Consider the following 26,187-nt stretch of genomic DNA (forward strand, 5'->3'; position numbering starts at 1 on the left):
GGAAGCAATTTACCCTCCTCTTGCTTTATTCTACTTATCTGCGTGAGCCAAATTAACTTCTCATTATTCTAAGCTGCAAGAAAAAAGGTAAAGCTTGGGGACATTTAGCGAGATAATCAACCTCCGCCCTGAGTGAGCGCGGCCTTGTGTGTGTGTGGGCGCCGCACTTCAGCAGTACCTTGGAGATGACCTGGTTGTCGCCGGTCAGAGCCAGGTCGGCGATGCGCTCCACGCACTGCACGATGCGCGTGCACGCCCTGGCCTCGTTCTGGGCCATCCACAAGATGTGCTCCTCCACCAGCATCATGTTGCTGGCGATGTCTGATATGTAGTCGCCCAGCTGAAGAGAGGCACACGCAGAGATGTTTGCAGAATGGAAATGCGATCTCACAAAAAAAAAAAAGCGTTGCGTACGAGGCAGACACGCATGCAGGGAGGCAGATTCATCATGCACATCAATCATATCCACAACAACGGGCACATTTATAATCTCCAGTCAGAATTGTGAGGGAGGCAATGGTGGCTTCATTCATTATAGGGAGATTTAATTTAGATTAGCAGCTCCAATGGGGTATAATCGCTTCCTTGGGATGGCAGTTCTCTATTTACTTACTGTACTTTTCATTGTTGCTTCATTTGACTGTTCTTTATTGGATGAATGAGGGTGGTCTCGTCAGCATTGTCTGAGGAATGATAAAACTCTAAGTATCTCCTAATAATATCTCCTCCCGAGTGACCCATGATGAGTAATTGCACAAGCGAGAGCTAATATTGATTCTTTTCACTGACTGAGCTCGACACCCTTCGCCTTGCACAACCTGACCTTCAGCGCGACGCAAAGTTAGGGGGAAAAGCCCTCTCCTGGAGTTCACTCAAGGTAAAATGAAAGTGTATATATGTATGACTTGTCCAAAAAGAGATGCGTCTTCATAACCACAGCCTCCATTCAGGCTGCCCGCCGCCATTCGCAAGAGGAAATCACACGGGGTGAAAAGCTAAGCTGTCTGGAATTGATTGAAGGATTGAACTCAGAGGGATGGCGTGATGTCGTGTCCTTTGATTCAGCATCGTTCAGTCCGGTGAGGAGTTTTTGAAAAGCTGCTGTCAACACTATACTAGCTAGTAAACCAAACCTGAAAGTGAGTGTAAACCTGATATTGTTAAGATGAGATTTATTTGTTCTGTATAAATGTGGAAACGCACCGATACCAGTATCAGAGAGCAGGTCTGACACTCTTCAGGATATCATACTCACAAAACGATCCCAGACTACGTGATACCATGTTTCACCAACGTCACCCACAGGTACACAAGACATCACGAGCGATGCCAGCGGTTTGGAGATTCATTAATATTAATGAGCAACAAAAGTAAGACAGACTGTAAATGATGTTCTGCCAAAACATCAAGAGGAGGCGAAAGCAAGTTCATACAACAACAGAAACTTCATCATCAGAGAGAGTTGGCCCGGCAGAGTTAGCCTGATGTCGCTCGTTAGTTTGAATGCTCAGGAGGATTTCACTCCAAGACGTGCTACATGCTAAAGTGTTTCGGGGCTCACACACCAGTGATGAGACATGCTCCACGTGATTAAAATAGCAATGATACCCTCATTAACAGAGAGCCGGAGCGTATGGCGGTCCCTCAGCCTACAGCACACACAGGGCGGTGCGTCGTGTTTCTACTTCTCCACTGCGCAGTACGTGCCGGTGCAGTTTGGTTTGGTTTGTCGTACCAAACGCATTTGTTGTATGGAGGCAATATAATCCAAAACAATAGGAAACATTCCTTCAGCTGGTCCCCCATGAGTTTTTTTTTTTGTTTTTTTTTCTACACATTTTCTGTGTTATATCATATCCCTTCTTAGATCTTGCAATAATTTCTGAATCTCTTTCACTCTTCTTCTATAACAGCTCTGGCTTTATGACAGATCATCTTCCATGCCTTCTTTGTTTTTTTTTTGTTTTTTTGACGTATTTGTTGTAATGCTCTAATTTCTTCCACCACAACCCTGACTTTTTGGGTTTCAAGCAGGGGATTTAAGGAAAAAGATCCCACTGGGATAACTGGCTTGTGGCGGCCAAGTATTCATAGCGACAATGTTTTTTGATCCTCAGTGTCGGCTCTTCCTATCACTATGAAGCAGAATCCACCAGGCACCCACTAACAGGAACATGAGCCAAGCTTAGAGGGTCGTGAGACGGGCTGGTTTTACCCCTCTGCAGCAGTAATCATCCAACTCCATAGTAAGACATTTACATTGGCAAACATAAGCAATAAACAAAACACATAGAATTGATATGAATACTGTGTGTGCCTCATGTCACTCCTGTTTGAGCAACACTGCAAAGAATTTCCTCCTGAAATTAATGAAGCATTTCTATTCTGTTCTATTCTAGTTGATCATCCACAAAGCAAAACAAAATAAAACCAGAACTGCTATTTAAATGTGTGGTCATTTGATCAAGATTCACAAAGATGTGAAATACAAGATAATAAATCAAACTGTATTCATAACAAAATCATCTGATCGTATAGTACTTTTTAATGATTCATTTGACACAGAAGGGAGATAAGGGATGCCTGAAAACCAAAATGGCAAATCAAGGCCTCGTTCTGGGCAGTGTATTCCAAGAAGAGCCTTTCCAACTGAAAGCGCTCAGTCAAGTCTGACTGACACACATATTTTTAGATTTGCTGTGGATTATGCTTTTCTGAAGATATAATTAACTCTGAAGTCCACTGAGAATTAGACGCCCAAATGTTGGCTCAGTAATCCTCAAAAGAAAGTTCTCCTCAGAACTTCAGAACACTTCAAAGAGATCATGCTGGTTCTGGTTTTCTAGTGTCTAACTGAGTCAGTGGTAGTTCCTAACTAGAGATGTCCCACTGTAAAAAAAAAAAAAAAGAATATCAGTCAGTATCGACAGCATCTGTGATGAATTCCTAGATTAATTCAATTCTTAGATTTCCTTTACAAAAGCATTCTGCACGTCCATACTTCATCTCAACTGCTTTGTTGTTCTTCTCGTCACTTATAAACTATTTTTTTCCAGAACAGATGAGACGCCAAGTACTGCGAGTGTGTCTTCAGTTAATAACAGATGATTAACTCAAATCAAAACAATGTGAGTGCACCATCATTTGATATCCTGCTAACTAATTAACTCATTAAACTGACCCGCGGTGTGCTGACAGCTCAGGTACGTGTGACAGAAACACACCAATAATACAGAGATGAGCTCATTGTTAACAGTTTCTAATCATCCATCCATTCATGCATATCTTAAATACGACAATTTTTATTTTTCATTATCAAGTAAGATACTCATCTCATTTTTAATGAAGTAACTCATAACTGGACTGAAACTAGCATTGATGTAGGAGGTAATAAATGTTTAACTTTTTCACTGGAAAATGGGCCTTAAGGTGATCGGTTACTAATCGTCCTCGTTATGTTGGACCACACATATTGAATGGCATCCTCCCATAAAACATGTCATTAAATGTTAATTTGAATTGGAAAGGATTTTTATTAATATGTTGTCATTTGTGTTTTAAAAAGATGATTGATTTTAACCTAAAAGGATGAGATTTCGACATAAAGCAGATACACAGAAATTGATTATGTGGAAGACAAACAGAGTAGAAATGGCTGGAAAGTACTGATGAGTAAGTGGGAAGGGGGTAATTTAAAAATGGTGAATGACGTCTGAGAGCAGCAGAACTGGTTCGGACAGAAATGAAAGTAAACTATGTCACAGTGATGCAGGCAGATTCAAAGCATCCCAATTTATGCTTTATCTTTTGGACCCAGCCAATTGAAACGTCTTTTAATGGCTATTTTCCATTTTCACACGATGAAGACAATCAGAGCCATTATTCTTTTTTTTTTTTTTTTTTTTTTTTTTATTGTTCATTTAACTTTTTTAACTTCATTAAAAACATTGAACTTCTTCCTTTAAAAAGCAAGCTTTACTTGTCCCACCTCTGGTTGTTAAGTGTATGACTGACGCTTAATGAACTGTCGCATTGCTGCTGGCTCATCCGTGTTATAGTGACTGCAAAATTCATGTAATGCAGAGATGTCTCCTCCTGTTTTCGATCCTGTCCTGACTCCTGAGTTCTTTTTTTCCCTCCGATTTCTCTGTCTTCAAGAATGGTGAATGCAGACTTTCTAACCCACCAGTTTACCAAGAAACATCCAGCACTTCTAACATAAAGATAACAAATTAGACCATGATACATGTAAAGAAACAATAGTATTTCTAATTTCTAAGACTCTGCCATCTGCCCAGTGCGCTGACAAAGCCTTCCGGCACCCCCATCTCCTCCACCTCCACCACCAACAGCCCCACTGAGCATCGACAGGCACAATGGAAGCTAATATTACTAATAGCTTTCCAAATAAAGAGCAGCCAATTGTATCAAAGAGTGAAAATCCACTTGTTGAAACCTTTTCCTTTATTGAAATTGATTTGAGTCAGGGGTGTCAAAAACATTCTAGTTCAGGGGATAACTTCATCTTGAGTGGGCTGGAGAAGTGAAACAGTGCCATAGTAACCTTTAAATTTAAGCCAGAGTTTTCCTGTGTTGTGGCGAGTGATCAAAAGGTCTATAATTTTCACAAAATCAATAATTACAACCAAAACTGACTCCAATCTCAACATAAAATCAATTTTAATAAAATCTTCAGATGCAAAATACAGTGAAGTCTCAGATCAGGTCTCAGGAAAAAAAAATCACTGTTTTCTCTGTTCAACACTTACATCTTTCCGCTTCCCCACGAGCCTCGTCAGCCTCTCCACCAGGTGGGTGACGAAGATCACGTCCATGACGTCGGTGAAGTGCGCCGCCCTGCTTGTGAAGGCCACCAACTGCTGGCCCAGCGGCTGAGCGTTGGTGACGTTGATGGGAATCTGAAATAAGAAGCAACAAGCATTTTTTTTTTTTTTTTTTTTGTGTTGTAATGTCCCTGAGTGAGGATGATCACACAGCCCACTGTCGCCGTTCAGCAGCATCAAACAGTCAGCGCGATGAATAATGAATCCCGCTCACGCCGCCTGATGCCACTCATGTAGCTTTGAGAAGTTCAGTACATTAACGTGTTGTGGTAATCCCATGAGAGGAGCGGAATAAAGCGGCTTGTTGTCAGTCATATTGCATTATGTATACCAAGACCTACATGCACAGATCTGCAAATACCTGCAGGCTACAGATCAACAACGGGTGTGTTTCAGTTTTCAAGCTTAATCAAATCATTAAATTGTCTTTTGAAAATAAGGGAGGTTGTGGGGGAAAAAAAAAAAACAACATTGGTTCAGATGAGATGAATTGATGTAAAATAAAGACGGTGCTTTGCGGAGGGAACCTGGGTGAGCTCGTGCAGCACGCGGGTCGACTCGCTGGCGTACGGACACTGGGTGTAGTCCTCCTCGGCCCAGCGCCCGGTCCGGTCGCAGCTCCGCCACGCCTTCTTCTCCCTCTGGCCCGGCGCGTGAGGGGGAGCGCCTCCGCCGCCGCCGCCGCCTGACGGGTGGGGGGCGGAGCCAAGGTGGCGGGAGCGCAGGGCTGGAAGGCCAGGATGCCTGCCAGAGTCTTTGGCCACCTGCCAAAATAGAAACGTCTGTGAATTACGGAGAAGGATGTGAGTTTAGAAATCGACGCTCGCTGCACCAGATGGCAATTTCATACTCCCTTTACTTAGGAAAGTATTCATTTACATAAATGATTTACAGCTAAGTGTAATTATTTTCTCGAGACTTGATTGTGTGACGACTTCGAACTTAATTATCATTATTTACAAACTTTAATAATAAACTTTGCCTTTTATTTTTTTATATCCCACTAAAACAAACCTCCTTGAGGTAAATGACACTGACGACAATTACATTAATTAAAATATTTACTGCAGGAGCGTGAAGCACAATTTAGTTCAGGGGTCAAAAACAGCCCAATTCCATCCTGGTAAAATACTAGTGTCATATTTTCAGTCAATATCTGTAATTCTATCCATATGCAGTCAGGTCGTGAAGTCTTGAGCATCGCTCAGAGGAGTTGCACTTCTTCCCTCCATTATTCCTCGGTGCGTTTCGGGTGCATCAACAAAAACTCATTCTCAAATGTGAGCTGACACATTTACACATTAATGCTTTTTGCTCATTCTTTTGCTCTGTCCCAAAGATTGATGTTGATCTAATGAAACAAAGAAATGAGTTGGATCATTATAACCAGTAACGCTCGATCCTGTCATTTGTGGATTTTAGCCAAACTTATTCATGATGTTTAGGTGATTCTCTCCGCAGTGTTTGAATCTGGTAGTGGCAAGTTGCACAACTTTTGAAATGGTCTGATAAAAGAAGGGCACTCAAGAGTTCTGCAAATTTAAGAAAGAAATGTGATTTTTGAAAACACGATTTTTACGAATATCTTCAACTTAGGGACTATAATAAGAGGGAAATTGAGCCAGATTCTTCCAGAGAGTTAAACAATGTGATTCAAATTGAAAGCATATAGATAAAAGAAAGAACGAAAAAACATCAATATGAAAGAAATGTCAGAATTGTTACATTATGTCAAAATTAATAAAACAGACACATAATTACACATATTACAGTGAAATGGAAAAAACAAGCTTCTGGTCTAATATGTGGGAAACACACCATTCAAACACTAACTCAAGAATTTCAGTGGAATTCTTCTGGAAGAATCTGGTCCGCTTATTAATTATGCCAAAAATAAAAAGAAAGCCATCCTATTGATAACAGGTGTGCTGGCAAAACTGTAGACTTGCTGATGTGGATGATTCTCATGTGTTTTAAAAATGGCAGAAAATAAACATTTTTTGGGGGGGGAAAGTGAGGAATGAAGATAAATATTTGGATATGAAATCCTCAGGAGATACTTGGTCCTATTGGTTTTTCTACGCTAACTCCCTGAAGGAGCAGGCCAACAGAACAACAAATATCTGGTGAAAACATCATTATTTGCAAGCAAGAAACAATCGGTTGGTCGGAAATTGGTGTAAAGAAACGCCACCAACAAACGACGTGTGGCTCAAGATTGTGGATTTGGATAAGATTGCTTTCTAATGAATATTTAACCGGGAATAAAAAGGATGGTATGACAGGAAATAGAAAACTCCATGGAAGGATGTTTACTTGAAGCAGAACCATGAGCCTCTAGAGCGGAGCAGAATACTGTCAAAAAGTGTCGTTTTCATGGCATTGCTAAGTTCACTGGACTCTCCTCTGAAGCAAGAAAGGAGAGGGTCAGGTCCAGAACTGTTCTGCTGACCAGGATATGAACGGCACCAGGGACGTTTTGCGGGCAAATGGGTGATTTTTTTTAATTTTCTGGCTTTTGTCGGTTAGTGTTTTGGTAAAGCAAAGCTCATTTAGGTGAAAAAAAAAAAAAACCCTCATGGTCCACAACATTTCCCAGATAGTAAATTAACTCCAGGGTTTGTTATCTGACACTGTTATGGATTAAAAGGTCTTCGGGATCTGCAGCCGAGGGAAACCGGTGTTTGCATGCCGATCAATATGAGAGGAGAAACATGTGTCTCATGGATTGTGCTATTGCGCTTAAGGCAGCGTCAAAAAAAACGACCATGGAATAGAAGCCGAGGTGAATGCTTAATGTGGAAACACTTTGGACGTCTTCTAAATTAAAATGAAGGAGCACGGCACTCGGGAGGCAAGTAATCTGTTGTGAGGGTAGAGACCTGCCATCCCTCGGCCCCGCCTCCCCCGCCCCCCCCCTCCCCGCATCGCTCGCCGTCCACGCCGCTGCCGCAGCAGCTACTTAGTAATAAATGGCGTTAATTTCGCCCCCAACAAAAAGGGGGCCTCATTTTCCAGCCCATTACTCCAGTGCTCCGGCAGAAACAAAGCCTCGCTGCTCGCCGCACTGGAAGCGGGCTGTAAAGTACAGAGGCTACAAAGGAGGGTACACGACAACAGCACACCCACCGGGGAGGAGAAGCAGAGGGGGGCGTGTGTGTGTGTGTGTCTGTGTGTGTGTGTGTGCGCTTCGAGGTTTCAAGGTGGTCACACAGTGGAGGACGGAGAAAAGGAGGATAAATGGAGGTCATAGGGATGTGTAGTGTTTGTGCCTCTTTTTATCTGAAACCTGAGTCATGGGAACACAAGCTCTGTTTTTTTGTTTTTTTATTTATTTTTTAATAGTCCTGATGAAAAGCTGGACCGCACTCAGTCATAATGTGTGGGGGAGTTTCTCCGGCTCATATCCAATTATTATTAAAATATATGAAGTGTCCACACTCCACTGTAGTGTACACACTCGGCTGTGGTGTGCGACAGTTTAATGAGCCAAAGCCCGGTGCAGGGTGGACCAGGTGTGAGGCGCCGGCGAGAAGCAGGCCGGGCTGCACCGTACGCGGAGGATAATCACAGAGAGCGCCTGCACTCTGATTATAGCGATAATTTTCATACCGCGTTCCCTGCAACCGGCAATATTTCTGGTGAATTAAATTACAGTGCGGTTAAACTAATGCCTGATGCCGACTTTGAAAACCAGTCATTACTGTCCATTACCATCAGTTACACTAGTTGGGACATGAAAGTGTGCTTGAGATTCTCAGACGTGGTGTATTCAGAAGTGGTGAAGGAAAAGTACGATATGTTTGAAAAATCGGCTTATTTGCTTATTTTGAGCTGAAGAGACAGTCACAAACACAGACCTGACTCAAGGGAGAATATAATGTTAATTTTTCTTTTTCTTCTCTTTTCTGGAGCTCAAAGTATCTTTTAAAGAGTTATAAATCAAACCAAATTCATGCAGCTCTTCAGATTATCCGCTATAAACAAGCTGATCAACCAAAGCATCAATACTTCCAATACTACATTTTTCAGTTTAATGTTTTCAAATTGATTCTCATGAAAATATGATTTTTTTTTCCCCTTGAATGTAGTTACTATTCATGACTTTTCTACAACACGTCAATGATACCAGGGATTGCTTGACTTGGCGTCGGGATCAGCAAGGAGATTACTGGTGTCAGACATCACAAGTTTTAGCCTGGAGGTTTTCCAGTCCCTCTAATGGCACTGAGCCCATCTGATCCGAACGAAAGCTCCGATTTATTCCGCGATTATGTGAACAAGCTAAGTCCCACCCTATTCAGACAACTGGCTCACTCACGCATTGTCATCTCTTCCTGTGTGTTCCCAACGAGAAATATGTACTTGTAAATAAATTTACTGACACTTTTAAAGGTCTTTGTAAAAATTGGGACAGGACTATGCCTAATTATCTTCAATCCCCCCCTGGTGGCTGACTATGGTAATGCAAATGAGCCATGCTTTCCAACTGGTACCCAACCTTTTTTTTACGTGTGTAATTATATGGAAGTGGCTAATAAATATTAATATGGACATAACATTAATTATCCTATGACATTTTTGTTCTTTAGCTCACCCACCCACCAGTGAGTCCAACCGGCCTGCGAGATGAAATGTGTCAGCTGACATGAACTGCACCACCAGGGGCGCACTTTAGTCTGTATGTGGCGAGTCAGTTCAGAAAATCAGGATTACGCCTCAGACAAAGAAATGTGTCTACATTAGTGACCATTTCTGCAATTTCACAAGTTATTGTGATCATAATTTGAACTAATAACTTTATTTTTTTTGTTCCAGCTACATTTGACTGAATGTTTCATGCCTTTGAAGATGTAAATAGAGTAAAAAATAAATAAATTCACTGTGATCTGTAAACTGTAAAGCTCATGGTGACCTGAGGCAGAATATTGTAAAACTATAGGTCTGACATGTGATATATTAATACTTTGATGCACTGAAACAAAGATTTAGAGTTCTCGTTAATTGTATACCAAAATGCACCAAAATCAGTCTCACACCCCTAAACTGATTACATTTAATGTTTTTACAGTGGACTGATTTTTGGAGGGGCACTGGAAAACAGGTTTGGAAATGAACATTTTTTGGATGTGAAACCAGTTTAATATTTCATTTGTTTGAAGACTCAAATGAACAATTCTTGAGTTCAGCTAAAGGTCCAGGTGAGCAACTCTGTTGTGCAAAAGACGTCAGCTGAATTTAAAATCATGACAAATCAATAATCATCATCCTCATTTACCTCTGTTCAGTGTCAGTGAAGCAGCATGCTGGAGCAGACACCTGAGCCATCACGGCTGAGCGCACGGCGCCGTGCACAGCGCTGTGCGCTATGCGGCCGATCTGGGTGACTCACCTGAAGTCACCCTTGTTGTTGGTGACTCTGTCAGCAGGGCAGTACGGCGCTGATGTCTCAACCACCACTATTTCCATATGCTGAGAGGCGTTGCCACGGGAACTGGTCACCAGGCACTCCCAGACGCCGGCGACGGCCACATCGATGTTGGAGAGGACGACCTCGCTGGAGAAGGAGAGGAGAGGCGGAAAATTACAGGTGTCTGCTTTTGTAACTGCAGAGCCTGTGTTGGTAATTTGATCCCCGATGTCTCTCCTGTGTTCTGAATTGAAACTTGGCCTCACATTTAAGGTCAAACGTAGTTTTAGGATTAGTTCTGTGTTAGGTTTGATTTTTTTGTTAAGGCCGCTTTGGATTATTTCTGGATGAGGCTGAGGGTTTAAGTTTAGGAAACAGCAGGAAGGGTTAAGGTCAGAGGGAAGATCTCAAGAATTGTGCAGTCAGCCGGGTTCAAAGACGTCGGTGCACTTGCACGCTTCACGCAATGTAATTCATTGGAGAGGCTCTTGCACGCGTATAAGGACGTGGCAGCTTAAAATGTTGGCTGTGACTTAAAATGATCATTACTCATGCTTATCTTTTACCACTGTGTCACAGCGATTCCTATCTGAATGGAAAACGCCTGATTAGACAAAGGATGGTGAAGCAGTGACAAAGAGCCAATGCAGGCCATTTGCCAAAGCGACTATCTTGAGGATGTTGCTCCGTATAAGACAAAAAAAAAAAGAAAAAAAAAGAAAAAGAAAAGCCGATGGAGATTGCTAAGCAACGGGCATAATCACCATGGAAATACTACCCCCTTGACAAATGCCAACTGTTTCATTTCTCAACACAATCCCGCTGTAGTCACAATCACACTTTGCTTTGTGTTGACCTGAAATGCATTTTTCTCTGCGGTTAATTAGCTGTGGGAGTTCACAGTGTAAACCGTGTCACTGTATGCCTAACACAGTGCAAGGGTACCCACAAATGGAAGTTAGTCAGCAGTGAAGTGTTGGACAACAGATCGGAATGTTGGAAAGTCTGGAGCTCTGGTCAGTTGTCTCAGCTGTCTTACAGTCAAAACGTTGCAGGTCAAATCTCCCATCATGCAATGTCCACATGCACTCAGGTTTATGGGTCCTTGAGCAAGACAGTAATCTCCAAACTGAGCAGCCATCCCCACTGGGGAACATGACTATCAATGCGGACCCCTTCTGGACTGAAGAAGCCTTCCATAGGTGGAATCTGTCATCACTTCTTCAGGATTCTCTCACAGGAATGTTATTATTGCAAATAGCTGAAGCAGAAAAAACAGAACCAAGCAATCAAAATTTTAATGAAATCAAATTTTAGAGAATAATCCTAATACATCCTCAGATCATTGAGGCCCTCCCTTTTCTCATGTCGAAATTCAAACTCAGTGTTCCGCCTTAAGCGCAGTATACAAAGCAATACAGACAGCCGTTTGACGACAGTTCTACGGGAACATAGTGAGCAGAAATAGAATGACTCAACTGATACTAAGGATTCCTAAGTTTGCAAAGAAATGTTGTGATGAAACTGTGGCTTTCTACTGCTGGCTCCTCGCTGGTTCAAGGCTCCTGAAAACTTGGGTTATTTATTAACGAGTGGTTATTCGACTCACTGTTGCCTTTTCATCGTTTTAAACTACTCCAGCGATTCTCCACTGACCTCTGGCATCAAGAAAGCATTTTGGCCTGGAGAACTGCTGCTCACTGGATATTTTATATTTATCAAAACATTCTCAGTAAACCCCAGAGATGGATGTGCATGAAATTCTTAGTAACTTTTGAAATACTCAGACCAGCATTTCTGGCACCGGCAACCATTTTCAAAGTCACTTAACGATTCCTTGAATACTCCGTTTAAAACTTCAGCAGTCCAGTTTGAGTATCTATACAGAAATAATCCACTACGGGCAAATTTACATACCATCTGTTTAGCAGTGAACAGCACATCTAGGTGCAAACGGGACATAAAGAGAAAGACAACCAGAGAAAAGTGCAGACAATAAGACTTGTCACTGCTGCACCCGTACGTAATGAATCTCTGCCTCCTTTACAATAAACGGCTTCTGACTGCTATAAAAACACCGTTCCAAACAGATGGCTCTGCTCTTCCACTCTGACACATAAACCATCTTCCTCACTGCTGATGCTTCACATCCAGGAAACCAACGTGTCACAGACACACTTGTTTTTTTTTTTGTTTGTTTTTGTTGTTGTGTGGCTCTGCTCATTTGATGTGAGTCTGTGTGTGTGAATACTTGAATGTGACTGAATGACTGAAGTGTGTCAGGAATGCTGGAGATGTAAAAAAAAAAAAAAAAAACACTGTGAGGGAGGTTTTTTTTAACATTCAGACTACTTTACAGGAGTTATGCCACGCCTTTGATTGTGCAACCCGTTAACATGATAAAAAACACAATATAACGTTGCCTTGATACTAATACTAAAATACTAATTCATTAACACAACACACTCAACAACTGGCTGTGGAATTTGGTTTATTTATATCACTTCTGTAGCTTCATTCTTAGTCGTATCAGATAAAAGAGACCATATCACATTTTCTTCACATCAGAAGCTCAATGAGACCAGCTCTATAAATGCAGCCTCATTGTGTGCTGCTTTATCTAACTCAGCTCAGCTGTAATGTACGTTTTCGAACCAAACTCATACATGCACAGGAAGATTTGCAAACTTCTACCATGGCCCTGACTTAAACCAAAGATCTCCTCACTGTGAGGCAAAGCACTAACCTCTAAAACAGGTGACGTTTGGGCAAAATCATGAAGACCACTGACAGATAGAGACTGATAATTCAACGATAAAATAAGCAGAGATCAAACTGCTTTTTCCAGATCTACCTTCAGCCACAGAGCGAAAAGGTCAGGTTCCAAAAAGAATGAACCATTTGACATCAGGTCCATGTTGTAAATGGTGAAACAGGGAAACCTTTAGCGCTGAGTTGTATTTGAGACTTAACTTTCAAAGAAACCTGAACTGTTAATCTCACCGGTGAGCAGAAAGCCAATCACAGAAGGCTGTCAATCCAGACACATTTTAAAAAACCATCTTCTAACACTGAGGACACTTTCAGCTCCATGTCAATACTGGATTTTTACTTTATTCAAAACACTTACCGTAATTAACATTTTGACTCAATAAATTAAATTTAAAAAAAAATGTCAGTGATTTAATGAAAAGCAGTTAATTATCAGCATGTCTAATTCCTGAAGCACAGTGGGTGTGTGGTTGTGGCACACTTCCTCCAAACTGTGAAAAGCACAGAGCATAACGGAGTACTCGCTATTACTCCCCATTACTGTGATTGATCAGAAAAAAGAAAAAAAAAATCTGCAAACGAGACTAGAAAATATGTAATGATAAACAGTGCATGCTTTTGCATTTCCCTCTTTAGACCTGGATGTGGTTGTGGATTTCACACAAGCTTTGCTACAATAACTTGCAATCTGCTTACTTCTGACTTATTCACAATTTGCTTGGTGGTTTGGCCATATTGGAGAATTCTGTGGGTCATTTTCACCCACGGACCTTATGTTTGCCACCCTCCAGTTGATGCAGAAACATTTCAAGATCATCTCCTGCCTGTTCAGTACAGGAGCGAAACAGAAGTTAAAGGCCGCCGCCACGATGAGGCACCAAACTGACACAATGACGTGCTCTGATGACTTTGGGTGGTGTTGGTGGGGGTGGAGGTGGTGGTGGTGGGGTTGGGGGGGGGGGGGGGGGGGGGGGGGGGGTATGAAAATGCATAGTCCCGATTTCATCTTCTGTGTTCCACTAAAGCTCTCATTTCTGATTGCTTTTTCTAAACGCCCTAAATCAGATTTGAACGCTTGACTTGGATGATGACATTCGGGGGCTCCGGAACAAGTGAGGATGTGCAGCCGTGGAAATCCACGTGCTGACTTCTGCATCACCACTGCTGTAGAAAAGGCTTGCTTTTTTTTCTTTTTTACTGGTGTTTTTATTTAGACTAGCATAATTATTTAACAGTTTGGAGAGGATCTTTCTGAACATTCCTGAAAATACTACAGCACGACTTGCTACAGTAAGATTTAAAGCCTGATCGTTGACACAGCAGCTCATTGTGTCTCATACACATTCTTTCAGTCACCGAGTCTCATCCTCCACCTCCTCTTTAAAACAATATCCGTCCTAAATTGAAACTCTCTGGCCCCGGCTCCGGCTTTCAGTCCGTCTCTCCAGCTGCAGGAGTTACGTAACGAGGACTGCGCCGCCTGAGAGCCTAATCGAAACAGATAATGCAGATAAAGTATTGGGAGGCCCGTTGGTCATGCTTATCACACTTACTGGCACAGGACTGGTGTTACATGGAGGCTGCAGTAATTCACAGCGGACGATTCAGCTGCGGGTTTGATGAAACGGTTTTGCACCAGGTAATGAAATTGGAGCTACAACATACAAAGTCAAGAAGGCAGCAAATTGTTCATTGACTTTACAAAACAGCGGCTGGCAGATACAGTGTTCTTCCCTCTGTGGGTGTCAAAAAAAAGGAGGATGATTTGCAGAAGATCTGAACGAATTTCAACCAATTAAAAGCCTGAAGTCAGTTTTCATGACGGAATGGGAAAGCATTGACTTCACCGACTGAACAGTAGGATACTATATTCAAAAAAAACAATGAAAGAAATGAGAAGAAACTATTTTATTCTTCATTTAGAGACATACGGTCACACAGTGGTAAACTCTTGTCTCATAGTGTGAAGGTCTTGGTTTGAGTACAGGTCTTCCTATGTGGGAGTTTGCATGTTTCCCATGTTGCGTGAGTTTTATTAACCGGGTTTACAATACGGATGGCGAGGACACAGACATTCCTATGGACATCTGAACAAAGCTGGATTTCTATTACAGTAATAAACTCTTAAACTACCAGGTACTAGTAAAATATGGACTGGGATTGATGAAGCTCTGGAGGCAAACTTATTCCTCAACTCACGCACCTTTGGAGATGTTTTCAAAAAAATTGTAAACTAACCCCCAACATGCAACAAAATTTTTCCATTTTCATTTGAAAGTGTGTAAACGGGCCCTAAAAGTTCCCGTCGTTGAGGTTGTGACTGTCTGGTGTTCGGCGGCGGAGTCAAAATAATACAGGACAGGAAATGATTGCAGAATTTTCTGTTAATTAAATACAGGTAATTCTTTTTAAACCCCGTTTTCTCTGTAAAGACGAACAACAGATGTAAACCACTCTGAATGAGAGGCGGCATCCTCTGTGTGGCGTCTGCTGAGCTTCCTGTTTGGGTTTAGGGGCCCCACTGAAGTGTCGATTCATGTTTAGATAAATGCGGATTTCATTTTCCTCCTCCCCAATGGCAATACAATTTTAGATAAATAACACATGCTGGAATACGGTTTGACAGGGGTCTGAAGCTGCAGCTCCGGAGCCGTACGCAGCACTTTAGCCCCTCTGTGGTGATTTCTTGTCGCTTTCACAAAAATACAATCAAACAGACAGTTATTTTTATTTCATCTTGAAAGGGCCTCTTATCTTGCAGTCTCAGGACAAAAGCGTGACATGAAGAGTGTTTGGAGATGTCATGGACTATGGCGTTGTGTGTGCAAACTTTTTCCCCACAAAGAGCCACATAAAAAAAAATAAATAAAAAATACCAACACCAAGGACGAGAATTTTCTGCACTGAATTACTGTCCTTGCATTTGATTCAACATCTTGATTAACTGTGTTATTTTGAGAAGTTACCATGTTCAAGACAACATTGATTAACAACGCAAATTTTATTTGGAAACACTGGAAAACTACAAGATTTTTTTTCTGGATGTTTTCTTTTTTCACTGACCACCCCCGCTGATGCCTCATATAATGGTGCAACTGTGTGATTACGTGCATGCGAGTGTGTGACAGAGAGCTGCGACGCTCCCCTCGAAGCATGAATAGTCTGCAGAAGGGACAGTTACATCATCGCTGAAATTTTTGCCAACTGTCTGAATGCTGGGAAATACCCCCGACACACACACAACACACACACACACACAACCACACACACAACCTCTCTCTCCCCCTGCAACTCGTTGCAAACTTCAGCACAGCAGCCTGAACACACACACACACACACACACACGCCCACGGTGAGCTGCTGCTAAAAGAGGATGTCACCCAGCAGCACGGTCCAGTTTCCAGCAGAAAAAAAAGGAAAAAAAAGGAAAAGAAGAAGGTCATCTTCACATAATTAACATGATGGAAAAAATCACCCCACTTGGAGGAAATCAGTGGGGTAGGGGAACACATACGTCACACACAAAGCGCTGACCTACATCCACGGTAACACTGCGCCATTGTAGAGCGGCTCCCCGAGGACTCATTAGGAACATTTATGCCAGCACGCTGATATTTGACAAATTGTTTACATAATGTTGCATATGAGACGGCAAACTTCCAATCTGTCCCCGCTCGCCATCAAATCTCCAAAAGCTGCAATGCTTTAAATCAAACTGTGGCTTGTGTTTTTTTTCCCCCACAGTGAGCGAGGGCGGTGAAGTCATATTCACATTTCCTGTTCTCAACATTTACAGCTGAAAAAAAAGAGCAATTTAAACACAACTGCAGAACCTTGGGTTAAGCTGAGCATGATGAATAAATAAAAATGGCATTACATTGTGCCCGTCATTCAAAAGGCTAGCGAAATAGCACAGGATACATAAATGTTACAAAAACGGAGGTATTTTTTGCTGAAGATGTGTGCGTTTCTAGAAGAGCACTGACAGTCGCATCACATTTGTCCGAGAAAAAATTTCAGAAGAAAACCGATGAAGTTTTGAACCATGTGGTGATAAATTATGCAAATCAAAGATTGTAACAATTGATATGAGTTTCTTTGCATAAGAGCTTAACATTCTCCCGGTTACAAAAACCAAGACCGAAAACCAAAGTTGGCTGTTACTGTATCTTTGAGGTTTTTGTCGCCACGCCAGACTTGATTGCACCATGGAAACCACTGCATTGACTCAGGAACACTAGTAAAAGCGAGGGATGCCTCAATGCTGACACCAGTACTGGGTGTCGGGTTCGATACTGCACAGCGTACTCGGAAAAGATTCTGGGGAGGTATCAGCAAGTGACTAAAGGTTAGCACTGTACTTATGCTCCTCTAGAAATGAAGCGGTATTAGTCCATGACTGTATCGACAAATTGCAATTTATTCTGCGAATGCAAAGAAGAAACCAGACGTTGATATGAATTTCATTTACATTAAACCTTGGACCCAGGATTATTCAAGGTATACTGAGTTAAATCAAACAATTGAGGCTTTATAACTCAAATATCCAAATGTCATCAGAAAATGAAAAAAATGCAACATCTATTAAAAAAAAAAAAAAAAAGGCTGCTGTCATCAAATTGAAAATACATCTATGAAAAATATCCCATTTATTCAAGAAATTGCCGTTGTTCTACTGCCAGTTGTAAATTCCTAAACGTGGGAGAAAATGACTTGTCACATTTGTATTCTGTTTGTAATTTACATTTCACCCAATGTCCCCACACGTGCTTACTATGCAGACACACACAATCACATACGGTGGTATAATTCACTTTGATATAATCAGCAAGCTATTCCCAATGAAGAGGCATCAAATTACCTTAACCCACTCGGCCCATTTGTCTGCACGGTGCGTATTGTGTAGCGCTCAGAATTACTCTTCAGCTTATTCTTCATTGAGTGGAAAGTTGCCTGCAGTACAGCATTGAGCCTAGAGGAAGAACTCGTGTGGACTTAATCAAATTGTATTGTTAGACCACTGATGGTGGAAAAGCTAATAAACCGATGGCTGGATTTAAAGATGGAAATTGAGGGGGAAGCAGCAATGATTGCAACGGAAACAGAGTTTTAAGAAAACAGTGTAGAATGTCACGATATGTGAGAGGAATACAGACTGAATAAAATAAATCAAAGATGGTTTAAAAGAAAGAATTAAGTGCTGATTTAAAAAAAAAAAAAAAAAAAAAATCTCACCTTCCTCTGCCTTCAGAGATATTACCAAGCCAGGTTGCTCATTTTGTACAAGATTAGCCTGATTAAAAATGGAGAGGATTAAGAAAGATCATCCATAGTGTCTGGTAGCTACAGGGCTGCAAACTGTTTGATTAAATGAATCATGAATCACTGGCTGGTCCCACTGCTGCTGCTGCTCGCGTAGCTGGTGCTTGCAGTTTGGCCGGGCACCATTACTCAGCAGGAGTTTGGCCCACATCGCCGCGGGCGCCGCGGCCGTCGTGGGGCCTGTTTCTCTGCTGCTGCTCACTGTGAGCAATGTAAACGGAGATTATGAAACAGTCTTATCAGCCCACCTGCACCAGTAAATAAGGAGCTGTAATGATGAGAGTGAGAGGGTGGTGAGAGAAAGACATGGAACAAAAATCTACCATGGATGGATAACCGCCTGTCTGATATTTTATAGGTCCCTTTGTTTGTTTTAACAAGCCATCATGGACTCCAATATTGGACATGTTTCGTCCATTGATCACTGGGGTCCACTCCAGTTGAGAATAACCTATTTCCTGTATGTTAAATTTAAATAATATGTAATTCAAGAACTCCAATCAGGTTTATTTCAGCTAATAAAACATCTTCTCTCACCTTGGAGAAATTCTGAAAGCTACAGGCCACTGCAGGTCAGGAACAAAAGCTGCCGCTTTGATAACGCTCTGAGTCGGTCTTCAGATTGTTGAGTGAGAACATCTTTGTGATACTCCACATCAGCTTTCAACGATGAAATATTTATTTACCTCTGATTGTGTCTCACTCACTAACAGATGCCTTGATAAACAGATAATCAATGTTGTTTACTTCCCCGGCAGTGGAGATGACGGTAAAGCTAACTGCTGTATGTTTCTAAATGCTACGCCTGTTTTAATCAGGAAAAAATTTGCAAAAGAGAGATGACATTTGGAAGATAAACAGTGACGCAGCCTAAAGCAGGACAAAGCAAAATTCAAGAAAATAGAAAATAGCAGCAGAGCTTTTCAGGGTTCACCTCAGAGAGGTCACTTCGCAGAGGTTTTGGCATCTCTGCTTAGATTGCTGCAACACTGTGCGACAAATCCAAACGAGGGCTTTAAGCCGCGCCTAAAGCCTGTGTACTCAGTCTTTCCCCTCTGATGGGGCATGCAGGGCGAGGCTCACTGACTCAGAGGACATTTATCCAAGGTGAACAACACCAACACGGCCCGCGATGACTAATGTACGCTCTGTCGTGGCTAAACAAGCATTGACAGCATCTGGCATGTCAAAGGCCAAACATTCAGGTCCCCCCCCCCCCCAAATGTACCGTTAGCTGCACCAGCACTCATTTTCCCCACGCGACTCTCTTAACACATATAATTTAAGATACAGCAAAAGGGTGAAGGGTGAAGTTCAGCCCACGCACAGCAGACTGTTTTTCTTGGACCAGACTGTGGTGCACGCTCATCAGCTATGGAAATTACGTCTGCTCTTCACAGGTTTGTTTTTTTCCCTCTCTTTTCTTTCTTTCGTCCCTAAAAGAGAAAGACATTCTCAGATGCCAAGAGAAACATGTTCCAGATAGGTTCTACTTGGGGAGAAAAGCAGTTTTATTTGTATGTACAAAGAGGAAGCAGTGTGTAATTGCAAAGCGGAGGCCTTAATCAGGATGGGAATGCAGTGAAATCTGCAGGGATGTTGAGCTGGAACAGCTCTGATGGACTGATGTGGTACTGAGTGAGGACTGAGCTGATGGGGAAGGAAGAGCAGAACACTGGAACAGAGAGCGAGCAGAGGTCGTCAGACTGTTCACAACCAATATAAAGTGACTTGCATGAGGAGTTCTCTTAATGATGTCTCGCAATGCGCTGCGATGATCCAAGTCACCTCAAATGTGCTTCAAAGTACAAAAGTAACTCGATTTCGTGGCATCGCGAAGTTTACTCAGCTGCTGAGTGTCTTAAGATATAAAAAGTCTCTCCTGTGAATAATAATGTGTTCAATATATTAGCTATTAATGCATATTATCACCATGAGGTGAGAATCCAGAAAAATCTAAATGAAAGTATGATGTTGGTTCTAATTTCTCCACATTTGTTTTATACTATTAGATGTAGTTATTGATCAATACATTCAGAATCTGAAACACTTAAGATGAGATGATGTCTCTTAGACTGTTTCTATTTAATATGAATACTTTACACAATATAATTACAAGAAATAGAGTAATGGATGACTAAGAACACAACAAATTACAAACTGCATGCATGCGTTACCTATTTTAGCACGGTAAATGGTTCCATAAAGGTATTATTTTCTTACTTCAAATTACTCGGCACTGATAAAGCTGCCTGTAGGGAGGCTCTGAGTAAATGAGTTTGTAAGAGAATGAATGTGAAGAGGCTGATAAGGAGGAACAGCCACTGAGCTATGTGATGTACCTCACTTACTGTTAGCAAGATTCTGTTTAGAATCATTAAAAACTCCCAGTAATCATAAATCACTCTATTACATACATTAAAAATGTTAAATCAGATTAATCAGTGTTGTTGAGGGAACTAATACAGATAACTGAGCAAAAAGTAATTTGACTTTAGACAAAATAACCAGAAACGCAAAATAAATCCTGCATTAATTAAATCCTGGCATTGGATGAGGATATGAATAAGCATGAAATGATACTTAAAGGACGAGAACAATACGAGTATTAACCTGTAGTTATTTGCCTAGTAACATACTTATTAAATGCCAGGAAATGTACTTCGTACTCAATACACAAACCAAAACGCAAAGGCTACATGCCGTCTTGTGTCAGGACTCTGTGCAGCATCGGCCCAATATCTAATGCAGGTAAGTTCTGAGGAGTCAGAAACTTTGAAGTGAAAGCGGTTGGTGTTATTCTGGTGGTTTATGCGACAATATAAACTGAGGACGACGAAGACAACGGGAGAGAAAGGCTGGAGGTCAAAGCGGCGACCTTACTCTCAGTCAGTTGACTTGTGTCTGTATCCTTCAAAATCCTCAATACGCCTCCTGTGCACATCGAAAGCCCTGACTTCTCTTCTTTGGCTCTTTCTCCACAAAATTCCACAGTGCTGTGGACCTCTACGAGAAGAAACAATAGAATCAATACCTGCCTTCTGATATTTTACAGCCGGTCTCCAACGGGCTGTTTTAACTCCTGTCATTTCATAAATCTGCTCACTGAGAACCCACCTCTTCTGGAATACCTACTCAAAAAATCAGTCTCTCGTGTAATTTGACATCAGCCTCACAGTATGTGAATACAAACCATACAAATAAATCCACAAGAAACCCGTGCATGCTGTCTGACGTTATAATCTTCTTTTTAAAAAAAGAAAAGAAAAAGCTATTGAACATGTTGTAAAGCTCGTTATTCAACACTTGAAGACCAGTGAACCGCCACATCTCATGTATGTGGAAGAAAATGTGTAAGAGCACCATATTAGACATTTGAATTCATGCATGTATCTCTTATGGTGGTATTTCTACATGTAGCATCGAGCGTCATGTTTTTAAAGCTGATGCATAATAATAATGCATTTAGAATCTGAACTGCAAAGAAATCTGCATCACAAAAGAAAGTAAAGGTGGAGTATTCAAAGAATTCAAAAAGTATTTCAAAATTGTCCCTCCATGCTGTGTAATTTCCGTCTGGGCCGGTTCTAACCGCAGGCTGTGATAATTGAGTGACAATGTATTCCATTGAACTCCTGATGAATATGTGATTGAAATAAACATCACCACTGTGACACAAAGACATGGAGACATCCCTGAGAGAGGCCGCACTACCTTTAATCCAATTATTCAAAGCACTGCATTCACCACGGGGATCATTGACAATGATTATGGAGCAGGAAGCTGGTGCACAATAAAAGAAAAAATATATGGCAATTTGTGCCATTGGCAGTCTGGGAAATGCTATACCGTCCCAGAGACGCGGAGGAAAGAGTTCCTGAGCTCTGATGTGGCCAAATAAACCACACAACACTGCACTGTTGACAAAGGGAAGCATATTTCTGTCAGCACTCCATCAATATTTATGTTAGCGAGGCCGAGTCGGAGCAGACAGCAGTTAAACTAATCAGCGGCGACGAGCTTTCTGCATCACAGCCGTTACGTCAAACAACACACACACACGTGTGCACAAACGCCGTGGAGGGGGGTAGAGTTTCATCTCATGTCACTGAAGGGGTGGGGGGGGGGGGAGTGGGAAGCCCAGTGTGGCCGGTCTACTTGATCACTGCAATTATGATTCAGCATCTGTCCTTAGCGTGTGATCAGCCTGTGCGCCCGGGGAGCGGCTGGACGGCCAACCTCTGGAGACGCGCGCAGATTGCTCTGAGGGTGCTGGCGCGCTTCCAAGCCAATTCTGTCCCGTCCTTTCAGATCCTTATCAAGGGCGGCAATAACAAAAGGTAAATCAGAGCTCGTATGAGCGGGTGAGAGACGGGGAGGGAGGCTGACTCTCCGTTTCTCTCTCTGATACACACTCTGTACCTAAGTTACATCTGTGTTTGTGAATCAACATTCAGTGCAGGAAAAGCACGTTTGTTCCCCTGTGTGGCGGGATGAAACGGTTCATGCAGCAGCTTATCGACAGGAGTATGTTTTTGTCTTTATCGGCTTAATTTTAGTGTGTGTATGCAAACGTAACAAGCCAGAAAACAGCCAGTCAGCTCTAGCCTCCTCTCCCTCCCTCTCACTCTACCTGGTGAGCAGGCAGCAGTCGTGAAGCAGGGTTTCCTCCACGTAAATGCCGCGGTCTCCTGCGTGGTCACCACGTGGCCGTTGTGACGCCAGCGCAGCTCGACCGACGAGTCCAGGCGGGAGGCCGTGCACTGCAGCGGAAGCCGGTCCCGCGAAAAAACCAGCTGCCTCTGAGAGGGGATGAGCTGGAACAGGGGCATCTCCAGAGGTCCGTCTGGGAGATGAGGAGGGGAGGAAGAAAGACGGGGAAAACAAAGAAGGTCAGCTTTAAAAATTCCCCTTCCTGAAGCCGGAAGATAGAGAAGAGGTGGGAACGCCACTCCTCCAGGCTTTCAGGGGCAGAAGCTACATATGAACGATGCTCTCGCTTACAAACGCAGCATTACACGCTTGAGGTAAAGCCATGAGCTGCGTACGTCAAACACAATCATGTGCACTTCTCCCAAACACAAACACACCATAAACATGCCGTCAACACAGACATAATCGCACACACACACACACACACACACACACACACCAAGGTCACACTCCTCCCCCATTGTTCCCACATGTTGTAGCCGTTGGAGATTGAGACGAACAACAGCTGATAAAGGAGAACAGCCTCGAGCGCTCCCCTGGACCTCCTCGACTCCTGCCGTGTTCACAATGGAAGCTTGCCGCACCAGTGATAGGATTACCAACCTAGGAGTTGGCTAAGTCCTCGAGCCTTTCTGCTTGAGAATGAAGCCACGATAGGGATGAGATTAGAGAGACTGCTTAGTCAAGTGCCAGAATGTGGGCTTGAATTATTTAAGAACAGATTTTGATGCAGGATATGTGGATACGTGGTACGACACCATGCAATGTCTGACAACATGACAAAGCTTTATGGATGCATTTCAACGCTATTTGGACTGATAGGCCAGGACGGCTTATTTTTAATGTGTGATTACAGTATCGAACACAATGTCTTGACAGCTCGCTGTACTACCTCGCACGGCATCCTTGGAAACGCTCCAAAGAGCAGCACAAGCAACCACTTTGCCTTCGCTTGTATTCCAATCAATTTGTGGATGTTGCAGCTGCCTGACAGGCAATTCGATACGTGGGTCATAAAGTCTTTTATTGCTCGATGCTTTGGTTTCAAAAAAAGAAAACACTGAAAGATCCATGTCAGGTGGTGGCTCAGTGTCTACGGCTCAGGCACTTGACTTTTCCCCCCAAAGCAGGAGTCAGTCGCTCAAAAGAGCGTTTATATGGAAGCCGGAACCCCAAACACAATCACGTGCATTAACACGAGCAGCGCTTGCCCTCAGAAATGATCTGGAACCGTTAAAAGCAAAACCTCTGTGGTTTAACGGCGAAGACTGCACTCTAAAACTGGATCTCACGTGGTCATGTTTTACTGTAATTACTGATGAGGTGTTGTGTGAAGACTGAAAGCAGTAGCTGAGGCTTTGTTATCCTGCCTGCGACCAAAGCACTATCAGCAGGGGGCCGCTGACTGTTGACTTGGCTGATGCGGATACTGTTGAAACAACGCTTTGAGCCAAGGATCAGAGTGTGGTGCTTGCCTGCGCCCACTGGACACTGACAGAGCAAAATGCAATTATGCTGGTGTGAGCAGGAGAAAGGGGAAAGTGACATAGAGAAAGCAACACGAGCACAATGTTGTGCGTGTCCACCACGGGTACAGTAAAAACTGCATACGGCCTGAAAAATTGTTTGATATGATACATTTATATGGTATCATCGATTTACAAAGACCATAGATAGAAAGTCTAAAAACAATCATGAAATCATTGATTTTGAATGCAATCAACTGAAATAGCAGTGACCAATTACAGACCTGGATTCAAACACTCTTTAGACATGTAGGACCTATAAATAAATAATTAAATACTGCTGTAGTCATAACATTGAGCAGACCAATGAGGGTGACGGGACCATTCAGACTCATGGTTTTCCTACTGGCTGAACAAGAGAGACTGAACGGTCACAGAGCACCATTCAGCTGACCAGAGGAGATTGGTCAGTCAAACATTATGACTCAATTCAACTGAGCAATGGAGACTAAATTAAAACTAGGTAGCATCAAATCAATAACACGAACGGCAACGCAGTCATTAATCAAGTGGCAGCCAAGTTGGACTTCATTAATTGAAATATAAGACATTTATTCAGAAGACGAGTGGAGACGTAATTAGTAAAATATGTGTCTCTTTGCTCTGACTGCAGCGGACCCAATGGAGAAAACACATCACATTTCGTGTCTTCGCCTTGTCAATGGAGAGCCTCACCTGGCACAAGATTAAAAAACAATCTTAAACTGCTGTTTTAAGACATTTTGTCAAGTATAAAAGTCACTGTGAAGATTTTTTTGTACTTGCCTGACAGATGACGCTTATGAATGGGGCACAAGCTTACTGAAAGAGACCACTTTCACCTGAACAGGAACGTCACAACACTGGATAAAGGTGATCACTCAAAAAATTTGTATCGATCCGCAGAGGAAAAACTAAACCAAGTCAGGCCATCAAATGGATCCAGCAGCCAAGCATTCAGGAATAACCAATAATGTCTCACCGATGAGCATGTACGACTCAAATATGAGTTCTTCCATTTTGACAAGCGTAACAACATGAACGTTTCTGTAAAAACAACATGGCATGACTGAGTGCATTGAGTGAGGTTTTGTTTGCTTCATTGACCCTGTTAATTTAGATTCTGATCCATCCGAAAGCTTCACTGAAATAAAAAAACAAGCACATGCTCTCAGACTGATACTCCAGTGCCATTTTCTCTAGCAGCTTCGTCATGTCTTTTGCTGAAAGCGACTGATTTTAAAAGAAGGCGTGAATAAACTTCAAAGACACAAGTGACAGACTGCGTTGAGTTTTATTTCTTGATATTTTCATATCATTAAATTATTGCAGGCACTCCACAGGCTAAAAGACACAGACCTGCATGTGGAATTTAATTTAATGACATGGTACCATAAAGTGCAGTTGCACTTCAGTGTCATCATGCTATAAAATCTGCCATTGAAAGCAGGAAGCCTGTCCGGCGGTGTGCAGTGTTACCTCGGCACTTTACGTCTGGGGTGTTTGCCCTCTCCACCAGCATACAGAGCCAGAGGGGCTAAATGAGTCAAGCAGATGACCCCGACCTCCGTACAGGAAGCACCTGACACTGGCAGGAAGCCGCATGTGCTTCTCCGTTCCC

General features: G+C 42.4%; 1 protein-coding gene across 1 annotated transcript in view; it reads right to left on the reverse strand.

The window, feature by feature from the left end:
• Positions 1–5,181: 5,181 nt before the first annotated feature.
• LOC115399247 (adhesion G protein-coupled receptor A2-like) overlaps positions 5,182–26,187 on the reverse strand; it is a 107,359-nt gene continuing 86,353 nt past the window's right edge. The window contains exons 13-16 of the mRNA XM_030106527.1: positions 22,982–23,111; positions 10,237–10,401; positions 5,474–5,608; positions 5,182–5,212 (exon numbers count right to left, since the gene is read on the reverse strand). Of these exons, the coding sequence (XP_029962387.1) occupies positions 5,182–5,212; positions 5,474–5,608; positions 10,237–10,401; positions 22,982–23,111 (461 nt within the window). The remainder of the gene's footprint in view (positions 5,213–5,473; positions 5,609–10,236; positions 10,402–22,981; positions 23,112–26,187) is intronic.

Source organism: Salarias fasciatus, chromosome 13 (genome assembly GCF_902148845.1).
Source record: "Salarias fasciatus chromosome 13, fSalaFa1.1, whole genome shotgun sequence".
Taxonomy (NCBI): Eukaryota; Metazoa; Chordata; class Actinopteri; order Blenniiformes; family Blenniidae; genus Salarias; species Salarias fasciatus.